At 47.2% G+C, this 15,130-nt stretch overlaps 1 protein-coding gene across 1 annotated transcript; it reads left to right on the top strand.

Annotated features, from left to right (window-relative positions):
- Nucleotides 1-12,357: 12,357 nt before the first annotated feature.
- Nucleotides 12,358-13,240, top strand: UCN3 (urocortin 3). Its single transcript, XM_031605038.2, has one exon. The coding sequence runs from the start codon at nt 12,358-12,360 to the stop codon at nt 12,820-12,822; it is 465 nt and encodes a 154-aa protein (XP_031460898.1). The 3' UTR covers nt 12,823-13,240.
- Nucleotides 13,241-15,130: the final 1,890 nt, after the last annotated feature.

Genomic DNA, 15,130 nt, shown 5'->3' with positions numbered 1-15,130 from the left:
TTCATGCTGCTGAGTATCTTTTCTAGCTCATAATTCAACTTGGGACCAGTGACCCTTTTAAGAAAAGCAGATAGAATAGTGGAAATTTCCATTGCCCCATGTCCAATCAAATGGGTAGATTGAGCCCCATCCTAATGGCAGACAAACTCCCCTTGATCTTCAGCAAGTCCAACTTCTCTGTCCCAGATTATATGATAAGAAAGCAAATGAACTTCTCCCTACAGATGCCATCTCCAAGTCTTCAAGGAAAGATGTGGAGATCAAGTGAGAGGGTTAACTTTTGGGTTTTGGTGGCTCCGTGGGCCCAGATTAAAGGTTCCTGTCCAATAAAATCTCCTCCAAGTGCATATTATGGGATGGCATGGACTCCTGGAAGGGCCAAAGTAGATCCAACGGCGTGAAAGTCTCTCCTGTGTCCTCAAATACTCATAATATGCCAAAGCAACCACAGAAGTGAAAGATTCTGTCTTCTACATGAGTGGAAAAAGCACTGTCATGACGCATCAAGGTAGGAAATGTGGTGCCTGAAAACAACACCTCTCATTGCATCACGTCTTCAAGGATTGCACTGGGGATTGCCTTTCTCCCTCCAAACAGCTTTGGTGGGAATGTAATGGTTAAATGAGGATTAATGGTGGTGAAAAACTGGGGGAAATAATTAGGAAATTATCAGGGGTGTTTATTAAAAGGTTGAGCTCAGATTTCCCTGGCTGAGCAGAGTTGCCTCATTGCTACAGGTAGAACAGCAGAATTTCCCTTACCCACGATGTCCCAGGTTCCAAGGAGAGTTTAGCAGAAAAATCTGGGTTTTTCATTCCTTCTGCAACCAAAATAAAAAATAAATTAAAAAATTAAATATATATATATATTATAAACAGAATTTGGTAAATGCTGGAAACAAGAGAAATGACATTTTCAGACCAACATTTCCAATCTCTCCTGTACTTCAGCAAGACAAAAAAAAAAAAAAAAAACATTCAGGCACTGCATCACAGCAAAAAAAAAAAAAAAAAAAAAAAGAAATTCCCTCAGAGTGGAAACAAAATGTTCCTGGCTGAGCAAAATATTGGCTGCAGCCTCATCCAAATTAAAGCTTTGCTGTGTTTCCAGGTGAGGCCACAGCATACAGTGATGTTTCTGGGGTGCCTGACTGCACAGGTGCTGCAGCCCAGGAGACACTGGACTGAGAAAGAACAGTCACCATGCACAGGTAGGAAAATTTATCTTTAGGTGGAAACTTGCCAAGGGGAGCAGTGTGTTGAGACGCCACAGTTTTGCAGAGCGACCATTTCAGAGCCTGAAAAGAGATGGAGAAAAGGGACTTGGACATAGAAAGGGCACCTGCATAACAGTTCATCCACATTGACTTCAGCTGGGATGTCCGTGGCTGCAACATCCCATGCCCTGAGTCATAGAATCATAGAATCATTCGAGTTGGAAGGGACTCTTAAAGGCCATCTGGTCCAACTCCCCTGCAATGAACAGGGACATGGAATGATCCTTCCTGATGCAAACCAGCCCACAGCTGGATTGGAACAAAAAATATTTATATGGGCAGATCAAAAACAAGGCAGGAAGATTTCCTCCATCCCTCGCTGCCCCCTCCCAGTGGCCCCAGGCCCACATTTCTTTGTCCACCTATCAATGTTACCAGGGCACTGGAGAAGAAAAGGGTGTATTTCTGTGGGCCAGCAAAACACTTGGCAGGCATGTTATGCTGACATCAAGTCTGAGAAGATAAGCAGTGGTAATTGCATGAAGATAATTTTAATGGCTGTGAATCAGCAGCACAGTGATGGTCAGGAGGCAGCTGTGGGTGAGCCAATGGATCTGGGAACATGGATGCGGGACCATGGACACAAGATCTGGTACCTACCTGGGAACACAAAGGATTCCCAGAATTTCTCTTTCTGCCTCATTATTCCCAGGACACTGAAGGAATGGGACAACATTTTTTTGCTCTTAAGTCTACTGCCATCAGCTTAAATAGGGCTTAATCTCCTCACGTGCAGAATTTCTTGGCAGCTTTGAGTTCCATGCTTGGCCAGGAGAGAGCATATCTCAAAGCTAAGTTTGGTGGTCAGATTGGTGAGGCTGGATGGGGATTTGAGCAACCTGGTCTAGAGGGAAATGTCCCTGCATATATCAGGGGGGTTGGAACTATATGATCTTAAAAGTCCCTTCCAACCCAATTCATTCCATGATTCTATGATTTAGCCACCTGGTTTCACAGTTAAGGAGAGGGGCAGAGCCTTTCACCATTAAACCATGCTGACAATACAGGCCAAAGCAGCAGCTCACCAGGCAGATGAGGGATTTAATCCAGTCTTCAAAGCAGCTTGGAAGAGTTGGGGACTGGAAACCAGTAGGCAAGTGTGTAATATCAAGCTGTTCACTCCTCTGCTGGGTGTATTAAATGCAGCTTGAATTTCCCATCAGTGCTCTGTGAGCTTAGGTATAATGGGAAATTGATAACTTGATTTTTTTTATTTTTTTTTTTTAATACATCTAACCTTAAACGTTTATTATTGATTTGCCATCTGAACCATTTTGGCAGGGCCAAAATATTACCGGAATGCTTCCTCGGTGTTTCCTTGGAAATGTCACGTCACTCTAATTGAGTTTCTTGAAATGATTTGATTGTGGGGTCGGGGAGACTTTTAGGGCCGAGTGATTTGCTGGCAAGCCGTTGGCTTTCCAGGTGCAGGGAGTTGGGGCTGCTCCAAACGGGGCGAAGCCAGAAGATTCCTGAACATCACACGTTGGAGAATGGCCATAAAAAGCGAAGAGCATCGCTATGAGACCCGAGCATAGGAGGAGAGGTGCACGTTTGGGCTTTAATTAACATAAAGCCAGCTTCAATAATCCTCGTGCAAAGTGCTGGGTGATTTCAGAGCACGGGTGGCCCCACTGCTCCTTTTGCAGCTGTGGAGCTGAGCCCATGGGATATATGGCCATACGTGCACCGATAGCTCAAGCACATTCAGTCTCTTAGCATTGGGATTTCAGCTCTGTCTGGCACATCTGGCCAGCAAAGCCTTGCAAAGAGGTGCAGAGAGGATAAACTTGCCCGATCGAGGCATCCAAAGTCAGCAGGTAGTTCCTTAGCAACCTTGACAAAAGAAAATGGATCGTGAGAAATGAAGAGGCTGGACTGGAGTAATTGAGTAATTCAATAATGATACAGTCCTTGAAACGGCCACAATGCTGACAGCCAAGCCCCAAGCATCATCCAGCATCCTCTGGCCTTGCTGGCAGATGAAAGCAGACAGGTTGCTCGGGAGGGAGCTGACAAAAGTCCCCATCTTCACTCCTGCCAGAGTCAAAAGCAACAAAGAAGTTCACCACTGTGTCACCAGCCTGAATTACATCCAGCGAGGCAAATTAATTACCCAGTATTTTCAGAGCAAGAGTAATTTAGGCTCTGGAGATGCAGTTGGGCATGGAGTTAATGCAGGGCTGGACCCAAGCATCAGCAAGATGCATCTTGCAAAAACATCCATCCTCCTCATCTGGTCTGCGTGGTGGAGGTGACTTTTGGGTGATATCCACTGCTTTTTGGACTAACAGCAATCACTGTGCTACTGCTTTGGTGTACACAGCCACTTGGCAGCACTGCTAGTGAAGATAAGAATCCCGTTGGTGAGCACCATCCTCTGCCCATAGCAAGGGTGGAATGGCAACCCAATGGCTGTGACATGGTGGAGAGGGAGGAAAAATACTGAAAAATCCTCAAAATCCTTTGATGCTGGGCAGGCAGCTCTGAGTTAGGGTGAGCAAGACCAAAAACTGGGATGGATTCACCTCCAGCATCATTACTGTGTGGGTTAAGAGCAAAACCAATGAGAAACACTCCTTGTCAAGGAATTGGTGATTGACAAGAGCTGCCTTGGTCTCACCTCAAAAAACACCAAGGAAAATCCTTTCTGATCCCTCAGAGTTTGGTTCATCCATCTCCTGTCTTGGGCGCTTCCTACACAACACTCTGAGCTCCACCACCAGGTCTCTGTGTCCCCCACATATGTCCCACTTTACCCTTAAAGCCACCCTGAGTATCTCCATGTGGCTCATGAAACCCAGTGGCCAGCACTTGGCCGTGACTCCTGCAGCAAAAAATTGCTGGAGAAGCAATATAACCCAACAATAGAGATGCAGCCATTATATTTCTTGCACTTTTTCTTCATTTCAGATGTTTATTCTTACTGGAGGTGCGATATCCACATAGCTACAGGCACATGCCATGCACATGGTGCACAGGACGTGGTTTAGTGGGCATGGTGGTGATGGGTTGATGGTTGGACTAGATGATCTAAGTGCTCTTTTTCAACCTTAATGATTCTGTGATTCTATTTTATGAAATGCCTATTTGGAGAACAGGTAGGAAATATGACACAGCAAATAAAAACCATTGGTGAAGGCTATATGGAAGATTTTCAGATTAATATTTCTTCTCCAGTGCTATTTTTTTTTCTTCATTTGGAGGGAAATCATCAAGAACCAAGATCTATTTCATGCCTAATAAGCTGTTAGTGGTAAAATTTGGTAGTTCTTGAAAAAGTGGTTTGGTCAACAAAAATTTGACTCACACTACTAAGGTCCTATCTTAAAGTCATGGGACTTTCCAAGCCACTGACATGGTCTTTACATCCCTTTTAGAGCTGCCAAGCTGTCAGCAGGGGCAAAAACCACTCCCAAAACTGTGTGTCATGGAGCAGAGAATCCCACCAGAAATGAGCTTTGTGGAAGAGTCAACTCTTTGAAAGGGTTGATAACTGCAGGACGAGGGGAAATGGTTATAAGTTGAGGGAGGGGAGATTTAGGTTGGATGTCAGGGGGAAATTCTTTACAGAGAGAGTGGTGAGGTACTGGAACAGGTTGCCTGGAGAGGTTGTGGATGCCCCATCCCTGGAGGTGTTCAAGGTCAGATTGGATGGGGCCCTGGGCAGCCTGGTCTGGTATTAAATGTGGAGGTTGGTGGCCCTGCATGTGGCAGGGGGGTTGGAGCTCCATCATCCTTGAGGTCCCTTCCAACCCTGGCCATTCTGTGATTCTATGATTCTATGATTCTGATTCTATGATTCTATGATTCTATGTTTCTATGATTCTATGATAAGAGTCCTTTGCCATTGGGTTAGAGTGAGATGGACAATAGGCAATCTTGAGTGTCCAACATCCACAGCCCTGACAGTGCAAATTGAGTCCCAGAGGTTATTAAACATGGGACAGAGCAACTCAGAAAATCCTTTTTTGCCCATCTATGGACCTACAGAGCATCCATGTCCCCCCTTCTCTATGCAATCCTGGTGTAAATCCAGGACTGTGCATCACGTTGCCTTTGCATCCCTGAGCAAACCAAAACTTTTGTATGGGTATCTGGGATGTGAGTTTTGCTTCTGGTGTGCTATGACCATGAGACACTGTGTCTTATTTTTCCCAGTAGTGGAACGTTTGTGGTGATGAAATTTTAATAAGATCCTCTCCAGCTGCCCACGTTTAGACTTAAACGATGATTCACAGAAGGAAATTGAGCTTGGCAAGAGTGAGAGAGGCTGTGGAGAGGTGGGAAAGTGTCCTGCTCCTGGAGAGACAGACGCACAAAGGGAGACCTGCGAGGACGCTCATGACAAAGCCTTCATTTTTCAAAGTTAGGTAATTCTTTGGAGAAACTTTGGGGAGTTTGGGCCACCTGCGAGCTCCTGAGAGTGCCCTTTCCTGAGGTTCATTTTTGTGCTCTGATATTTTCAGATTGTACAGGAAAATCTTTCCTCTGAGCTCCGCAAAAAGCAAAGAGTAATGCAAGGATCGGTGAGCCACAGTAGCCAGACAGTGACAGCTAAAACAGTCCAATAGAGATGAACCAGACAGCTTGACTTCTTTCATCTCTCTTCCTTAAGAACTGTCCTCTCTTTTCTATTTTCCTCTAATAAAATCACCCTGAAGTCTCCATGTCTAGCGTGCAGATTTGCCTCCTTGCCCAACAGTGAAGCATTTTACAGGTAAATAGACACAGAAATATGCCCCATCGTCTGCTGGCAGTATGGGAGATGGAGATGGCTTTCACTACGTGGCTCCACCAGTATCTGCTGGATGATAAGTGCATTCATCACCATGCTTTGGCTTCATTCTTAGGTAGTTTTCATCATTTGAAAAAAAAAAAAAAAAGAAGAAGAAGAAAAAAGACAAAACTAAGCAAAAAAAAACCCCACAACAACACAGAATTATATGGGTTATTAGCACTACAGAATTGACTTGATTGACTTTTGAACAAGATCCATGTGTATACCCCATTTCCTTCCAATGTAGCGTGTCTTCAGTGTGGCTTTGATTGCTTTTCACCCAACAACTTCATAGCCATGGGCTTGAACCATCTCTAACCTGAAAGAAAGCAGTTTATTAACCATTAACTCCTTCCTTGCTTTTTGATCTTTGGAAACTGCTGCCATCACATTTCCCCAAAGAGGGATGTGCTCAACCCTGATGGACTCTTGCTTGTCACCCTCCCATGCAAAGCTGCAGATGTCAAAGAGCTCAGGAGAGAGATGGTACTGCCAAACACCTCCTCAGTATCCCACAGGACCTCCTGGCATGGAGGCAGCCTTTCCACAATGTCCCCATTGGCACCAACCAAGAAGAGCTGATCACCACATGCACAACAATTTGGAGCATGGGCACAACCCATGGGCACAACCTGAAGTGATTGCAATGGATAAAAACTGCAAGCTGATATGTTCTCATCACAAACTCAGCCCCAAGAAAACATTAGTGTGGAAGGACATCCACCCCATCACAAGGGACAGACCAATTGAAAAGGTAGGGCACCGATCACTATTGTGAAAGCAGCTGAATAGACCTTATCCACTCCCAAACTGCAATTTCATACAATTTAATTCACTTTAGTGATGCACTGAAATGAGTTTAAGGCCCGACCACCTCTGGAAGAAAGTGGGTTTTATGATGGGTCAGGTAATCTAATTTAACATCATATTGCTCCCTAACCTATAATCCCTTCCCCATGTACCCGAGGTTACAAAGTTCTGGCAATGGCAGGGCTTCCATTTAGATCTGAAGGTCTGAAACTCCTGGAGATGATCAGAGCCATGAGGTCCTTGTATCAGAGAGGTGCAACAGGCTTTGATTTTGGGGTTAGCAGTTCTTCCCCACCTTTGGGTCCATGGGATGCCAGACCCACACCTCATGCTAGAAGGAAGAGTTCCCCCATTGATCTCCAGAGTGTTAAATGCAAAATGCCCCCCCAAGAGACTTTCAGTGGTTCCCCTCTGCCCTAGTGAGACATGGGATGGTGACATCTCCTTCTGATAGGCAGGGGGACAGAGGGACCCACACACCATTCATAAAGCACTCATCATCCAACTTGGCTCCAAGAGTCCCCATCCCACATGGATTTGCAAGTTCAGCCCCCTTCTTCCAACCTCAGCCCCAAAAAATCAGAGGAAGGAAGTGGGTGGATCATCCCTAACTCACTCTGAAGCATGTGGAGTTGTCAGTGGTCTGAGCCCAACAGGATCCAAGGGTCTCCTCAGCTTTTTGCAAGGACCACTGTCACTATCTTTGGTCCTCAGGGATCAAGAAGATGCCAAACATGTCTCTCCAAGGAGGCACAAGGGGATATAAAACCCAGCCAAGCCCTCACCACTCACTCCAGGCACAAAACTTGGGAGTTGGCCCCCAGTGATAAATGAGATTTAGGTAATGGGGCTGACCCAGCCCTTCTCACCTCACCAAGGTTGAGGACACGACCCAAGGAAGCCAAAGGTTGCCAAGATTCAGCACTCTCCTGTCTGCAATGAGAGCAAAGGGAAATCATTTTTAATGGAGCTCCACCACGAGGGATGAGTTGGAAATAGCTCTCATCCATCACTACTTTCACAAAGCATGGGATGAAGGATTTCAATAGCTCAGAGATCCTGCAGCCCTTAGAGAAAGTTCATCCCTCTGCAATAAATCTGGTTGGAAATGTTTTCTGGAGAGTGAGAATCATGGGCCAGGTGGTGGTTTCCCTTTCTCTTTGCTAGGAAGGAGTCCCTCCAATGAAGTTTTTCACTCAGTTCCTTGCACTGACATCTGCAGGCAGGTTGGTTTCTGGTGACAACCACTGTCTCCAAGGATTTGGATAACAAAACTGTCTTCCAGGTCTTAGTGATGGAGGGGAAATGGAAATTGGAAGTTAGAAGCCTAGGATGAAAAGAGGAATGGATTGCTGCAGCAGTGGGTGCCAACGTGTCTCAGCCAACAGCTGGAGGTGGTTAAGGGGAAAATGCTCAACCTGGGACAGAAGGCAGTGGGGAGCTCTTGCTGTTGACAGTTGTTACATTTCAGCTTCAAGGGAAACTTCAAGGGCCTGGTAAAAAGCCCAAAGATCTTCATCCAAGAAGATCCACAGCTTTATTTCTCCAAGGAGCACCTGTGACCACTGCAGGTGTGTGGTCCAGGGGTGAGAACATCTCCCCATCCTCTCTCAGAGCCCACTCAGAGTCATTTGTGGAAAACAAGACTTTTGGCAGGGGACTCAGAGGGCTTTCCCCAAGTTCTTTTTATTTGTTCTTTTCCCAGACAATGACAATTAAAGATAATGGGCTTTAAAGCCATTCAGGAGCCCACAGCCCATCCAATCTGTGGTGAGTTTTGGAGGAATCTTTTCCCAGAAACATGACTTTCTGAGGTCTGTCATCCCAGAACCTCATGGAACAGTCCTCATTTCCAATAGGAATCACAGAATGGCCTGGGTTGGAAGGGACCTCAAGGATCATGAAGCTCCAACCGCCCCAACACAGGCAGGGTCACCAACTTCCACATTTCATACCAGACCAGGCTGCCCAGGGCCCCATCCAACCTGACCTTGAACACCTCCAGGGATGGACGGGGCATCCACAGCCTCTCTGGGCAGCCTTTTCCAGCACCTCATCACTTTCATAGTAAAGAACTTGGGGAAGACCTCCAATCTCACTCTCTCTGTAGCACCAAGACTACACCAGGATTACAGCACTTCTGGTACTATGAACTGACTACACCAGGAGTCCTGGGGCAATGGACTGAGGTTTTCTTCTTGGTTGCAGCCTTGGAGCAATCTGAATTTGTTCTGCTGGATCTCAGTGGGTTTGGGGAGTCTGAGGGACTGTGGACAGGGCTTGTGGGCAAAACCCAGCCAAGAAGATGCACCATCTCCACACTTTGAAAATAAATGACTGGGATAACACTGCTGGTAACCTAGACAGGCATCCTTAGGGGCCACAACAATTCTTTGCATTTAAAATATCCTTGCACTGAGGGCAGGAAGAGTGGAAGAAACGTGTCTACGTGACCCTGCAAAGCCCCAGCACTGACGACAGCTCAGTTTTTGGGTGAGTCTCACCTGCTTGTCGGGTTCAAAGGTCTTTTTCTCCCTTTTCTCCCCCCCCCCCCCCCCTTTTTCTTTTTTTTACTTTCTGAATGGGGAGAGGCACTGCAGCCCCGTGACGTCGCCAGCTCCTTCTGATTTCATTTTAATGCAATCATGCCCAAACGAAGGCTCCACGTCTGGAGTTACGACTCAAACCCCGTGATCGCTCATTTTTATATATACACGAGGGAGGGGAAAAGCGTTTCCATAGAGAGAAAAAATATCACAGCCCTCTTAATAACAATAAAAGAAAAGAGAGGGTGCAGAAGTTGAGGGGAAGGCGCTGATGCCTCTCTGCTCGGAGTGAGAGCCGCACGCAGCAGCTCCTTCCCATCCCAGCACCGAGGACTGCCAGGTGAGTGCCTGGATTTCATTTATTAACCAGCTTCGTTTGCACAAACTTGAAATATTTCAGTGCTCGGGAGATCAGGTTCCACGTCTTTCTGCAAGAGAAAATAAAAATGGGATAGGGAAAAGTAGTAAGACTCTCCAGAATAAATAGATTTGGGGTTATTGTAGCAATTTTTGGAGGGAGATCAGGCAGGGGAAGGGTATGGAAATGTTGGGAAATCAGAAAGTGGGAATATAAATCACTGCTGTGGGTAAAGGGATGGGGAGAGAAGGGCACAGCCTTATCTTCACCGGGTCAGCATGGGTTTTGGAGCCCTGGGAATCCGCATTCCCAGGAGAGGTTCACTGGGGAAGTGGAGGCAACATCAGATAGAAAGAGTTTAAAAGTCTGCAAGTTTCATTTGCAGTATTATTTTATTCCAGACTTACATTTCTGATGGGGAAAAAGATCAGCTTTATGCTATACCTCTGCTGTGGATGATACAGCTCTGTCCCCACTTTGCCGGAGCTGCCGTGCTGCAATGATTCACTTTTCTCTTTTAAATCCAAGAGGTAGAGTTGTCCATCGATGGGCACCATCCCATAATAATGCCTGGAAATTGCTTATGGGGTCCCAGCAAATCCCACTCATGGGTCACCCTCCAGCAGCAGAAGATTTCACTCTGACTTTCTCAGATTTGCTGCAGTTTTTCTTCTTCTTCCTGATCTTAGGAAAGGGTGACCCATTTCCAGCTATTTAAAAAAAAAAAAAAAAAAAAAAAAAAAAAGAACCTTTCAGGCAGGGGAAAAAAGCCCCCCTGCAAAAATAATAATTAATAGTAATAAGCTAAAAATCAGAGTTGCTCATCAGGATGCTTCATTTCCTTGCTGCTTCGCTTTGATTTCTGTCCTGCCTTTCCCTTTGCTCAGCCAAGGTCCCAGCTGCGGAGCCAAACCTCCCATTTCAAACAGCTGGGAAATACCAGGGAGAGGTGAAGAAGACAGGGAGATGCTCAGCAGCAGCTTCTCATATCAGTGCAGTTCACTGCCAGCAGCCTCACTGGCTCTGTGAGCATTTTCAGAGCTGTTCCTGCCATTCCAATAGCAGCCTGGGGATGTGTAGGGTAGCAGGAAAGGGTTGAGGAAGGATGGCAGTTTCCAAATTCATGCCCTGAGCCCCTCCGTTCTGCTGGGAGTTTGCTGGGGTGGCTGCATCATCTGGGGCAAAAAAGACATCTGCAAAGAAAAGATGCTCGCCTTGATAGGATTTGTAAGCAAAACCTGAACCTTGGGATTTCAATGTCTGATTTGGGGCTGAAGGAAGAAGAGCTTCAGGTCCCAAATCACATTCATGTGAGGGTTATGTGCCTGGGAAGGGTTTTGCTCACCATCCTGCATTAGCAGTTTTGATAATGCTACCTGGGTCATAACACAGCTGTTTCACACCCCTCTTTTCTCTGGATAAAGGGGATAAATCCACACTTAACCCCTTCTGCAAGGGACAGTGAAAAGGCAGATTTAAGATATAAACCTGCCCTAATCTCCTTCTGCCAGGGAAAGAAAGGGCAGAGTTAAGGGGATGAACCTGCCCTGATCTGCTCCTCCAAAGGGACAGCAAAGGACAGTTAAAGTGACATCAATTTCATACACTCGTTGACTGAAGAGCAAGTCTATGATGACAGTTCCTGGGGATAAGGGGGCTGGTTGAATTTTGGAGGACACCCACCCACCCAGAAGACCCCCAAAAGATGCTGTTGCATCCTGGTGACTTGTCCTGCTTGCCATAAGATGCTCTTGCCACAAGATGGGGCCAGAAGATTGGGAATGGCAGCCCACCTCCAGGTGCTTGCAGGGTCAGGGTGACATCGGGGCTGGCCGTGGGGCTGGTTGTACCATTGTCGGTAAGGTGAAAAAATCCCCGTCTGGAAATTCTTTGTAGACCTTTAGATGAGCAGATGGGTGCATGGTTGAACCTTAGAGGAAGATGTCCTAAAGTAATTCATTTCCACTTGCCCCAAACGTTAGATGGGACCCTGGGTGAGACTTGTTAGATTAACCCATGATTTTTGGACATGGGAGATGAACCCATGACTTTGAGGATTTAGGAGGTGAGTTCTGGACTTTGGGACATGAGAGGTGAACCCAAGAGTGTAGGATACGGGAGGCAAACCCAAGGCTTTGGGATGTGGGAGGAGAACACAGGACTTCAAGATGTGGGAGGTGAACCCAAGACCCTGGAAAGTAGGAGGTGAATCCAGGAGTGTGGGATGAGGGAGATTAACTCAGGACTGTGGGACACAGGAGGTGGACACAAGACTTTGGGATCTGGGAGGTGAAGTCAAGACTCTGAAACATGGGAGGTGAACCCAGGTGAATCCAGGCTGGATGGGGCTCTGAGCAACCTGGTCTAGTAGAAAGTGTCCTTGCCTATAGCAAGGGGGTTGGAAGTAGGTGATCTTAAAGATCCCTTCCAACCCAAACGATTCTATGGTTTTGGGATCTGGGTGTTGAACCCATGAGTCTGGGACATGGGATGATGAGGGGATGGTGGTGCTCTGCCCCTTGCCTGCTAGGAAGCTGACGCCCATCTCTGCCCTCCTCTCGCTCTCTCCACTGGGCAGGCCACCATCATGCCCCACACCAAGCTGCTGCTCCTCCTCGCCCTCCTCTGTGCTACAGAAACCAGCAGGGCCTTCCGCCTCTACAACGCCGCCTCCATTTTCAGCTGCCTCAACGCAGCCCTCACCGAGGCTCAGAAGAGCCTCCCAGAGGAAAACACCGTCTTGGACAAGCGTGGCTATGACTACCATCCAGCAGAGGAAGCAACTGAGGAGGAAGAGGAAGAGGCAGAGGAAGAGAGAGGGAAAAGGACATTCCCAGGGGAAGGCCATTACAAATACACCTCCCAGGCACAGGTGAAGGGGAAGACCTACCAAAACCGTGCCAAAAGCGACCGCCGCACCAAAGTCACCCTGTCCCTCGACGTCCCCACCAACATCATGAATATCCTCTTCAACATCGCCAAAGCCAAGAACTTGCGGGCGAAGGCTGCTGCCAATGCACACCTCATGGCCCAAATTGGGCGGCGGAAGTGATGCTCGCGGGGCAGGGGGTGACTTGGAGCAGGGATGACCACACGGGGCCAACACCTGGCCCCAACCTGCTGGTTGGAGAGGACTGACAGCCATGTATGATATCAGTGTTGTATATTTTTGACCCATAGAGCTACCTAAGTTTCATATCTCTTCTTCCTTCTCCTTTCCTTCCCAATCTCCCCTATTCCCTCACCTGGACATTTCCATGCACTGGGGAAGAGGGTGGTGTCCTCAGCAGGGCAGGGGGACATGTTGTTTTGGAAAGGTCCCTATTAAAGCTACGATCTGTTGAGTTTCCAATGCTTGGTTCTCCCATCACCTCTAGCAGCTGCTCATTCAGGTCCATAGCCTTTCTAAAAGCTCCCTTCAGTTCAAGCTTTCTTAAAACAGCCCTGGTCGTGCTCTCTCTCAAGTCTCCAAACACAGATTGCCCCCATACACAGTCACAACTATATTGGGAAGGGAAAACCTTGTCTGGTCAGAGGATCATGCCCCATACCTGGAGACATTCAAGGTCAGGCTAGACATGGTTCTGAGCAACCTGATCCAGCTATAGATGTCCCTGCTCATTGCCAGGGAATTGGACTAGATGACAGTTAAGGGTCCCTTCTGACTCAAATGATTCTCTGACTATGATCTCCAGAGAGATTTCCCAATTTCTCTTCCTGAGAACTCTAGATTTTCAGGTTATTTTGCAATCACTCTTTTCCCCGCCAAAACCTTCATCCAAGAAACCACCACCTTTCGTCCAAATGATCATTTATAAGCAACCACAGAATGCAGCATGGCTTTGCCTCTCTGCCACGGCTTAAGGTGAGTTTGGACCTCAAGAGTCATGGACATTAACCAGCCACTCCAGATCCACCTGCAGGGCTGTCCGTGTTGTCCAATCTATCCCCATCCACATCCCCACCATCCATGCAGATTCAGGTGCTCCATTCCCAATGTATATCCCTGGCCAAACCATCCCTGCTCACCCTAATTCCCTTCACCCACTCTCCATCAAGCCCCAGATCATCAAGCACCCGCTTTCCCTTGGGCTATATATCCCTTCCTCTCAATCCCCTTCTCTCTTCACCTCACAGCCCACCTCCAAGATGAAACCCTCTCCTGACCTCCATCCCAGCACGTGGAGAGAAAATTGGGAGAATTGGGATAAATTTGGCCTTCTTCCTCCAGAAGAAATTTACCAAGAGCAGCAAAACAGTTCCCACCAGTCCCATCCATGTCAGAGCTACAGGGAGCTCCAGGTGGGATATTACAGAGGACAGGTCTTTGGTTGAAGGGTTGGCAGATAGACCCACAAGCCATTTGCAAGGACATAGCTGGAGGCAAAACATCTGAATTCATCTCCAGAAAGACCATATTTGGGCAGCCAAGGCTCCTAGCTGACCCCCAGCCCAGGGCCTTAGAACTGGAAGTTGACCAAAAAGCAAAAATCAAATAAATACACAGATCCTATAGCATCTTCCCCTCCTAACACACATCTCCAACAGAAAACACACCAGTGTGCCCACAGCTTTTCTGTGCAGTGACCCCTCCTGCCTGCACCCTGGAGCTGAGGATGGACTGGTGAGTTTATTCTATAGCCTTAGTCTATATGGATCTTTACATAAAAATCTACATTTACGGCCCAGCAATCTACATGTCCATCCCCCATGAGTATATTGAGCTGTATTCAATGCTACACAGTGGTTGTGCCCATTTTACAGATGGAAAATTGAGACACATGCTCACACACATCTCACTGGACAAAGCAAGGTCAGATATGTTCTTGTCTCTTTGTAGGTTTAGCCAGAGATGTCCCAAGGCTGTCCAGGCTGTCTTTCCAAAGCATAGGGTTGTCTATAGGTGTCTACATCTGTATGCTAGCACCAGACCATGATTACAAGCTCAAAGCTGAGCCAGGGACAGCAGATAGCAGCTGATGGCAAGTGATGGGGAAAGCAGAGATCCTCCCTCTTCAGCTGTGTCACTGTGAGGGACTCACTCACAGCCAGAACCGGTTTGGACAAATCTTTCCAAAATTAATCCTCCTTCTCAGCCTCTGCCAAGTGAGGCTGGAGGCTGCCAGAGGGGCCAAGAGGCAGGCGAAGGTCAGAGGAGCCGGATTTCCCAAGGAAGTGGGATAGAAATAGGAGCGCTGAAATCTCCATCAGCCACCACCTGGTTCTGAGAGCAACTGGAGCCAAGGCTTAGGAGGGGCAGCACTGAGTTTCAGACAGCAGTTTCCTAAAAGCTGGGTGAGGATTCAAACTTTCCTGCCACACTTTGTGCAGGGATGGAACACAGTTTCAGGTATTGCATT

This window comes from Phasianus colchicus, chromosome 1 (genome assembly GCF_987193195.1).
Source record: "Phasianus colchicus chromosome 1, bPhaCol1.hap1.1, whole genome shotgun sequence".
Lineage (NCBI taxonomy): Eukaryota > Metazoa > Chordata > Aves > Galliformes > Phasianidae > Phasianus > Phasianus colchicus.
Note: the sequence above shows the minus strand (reverse complement) of the source record. Positions and strands in the feature narration are given on the sequence as shown.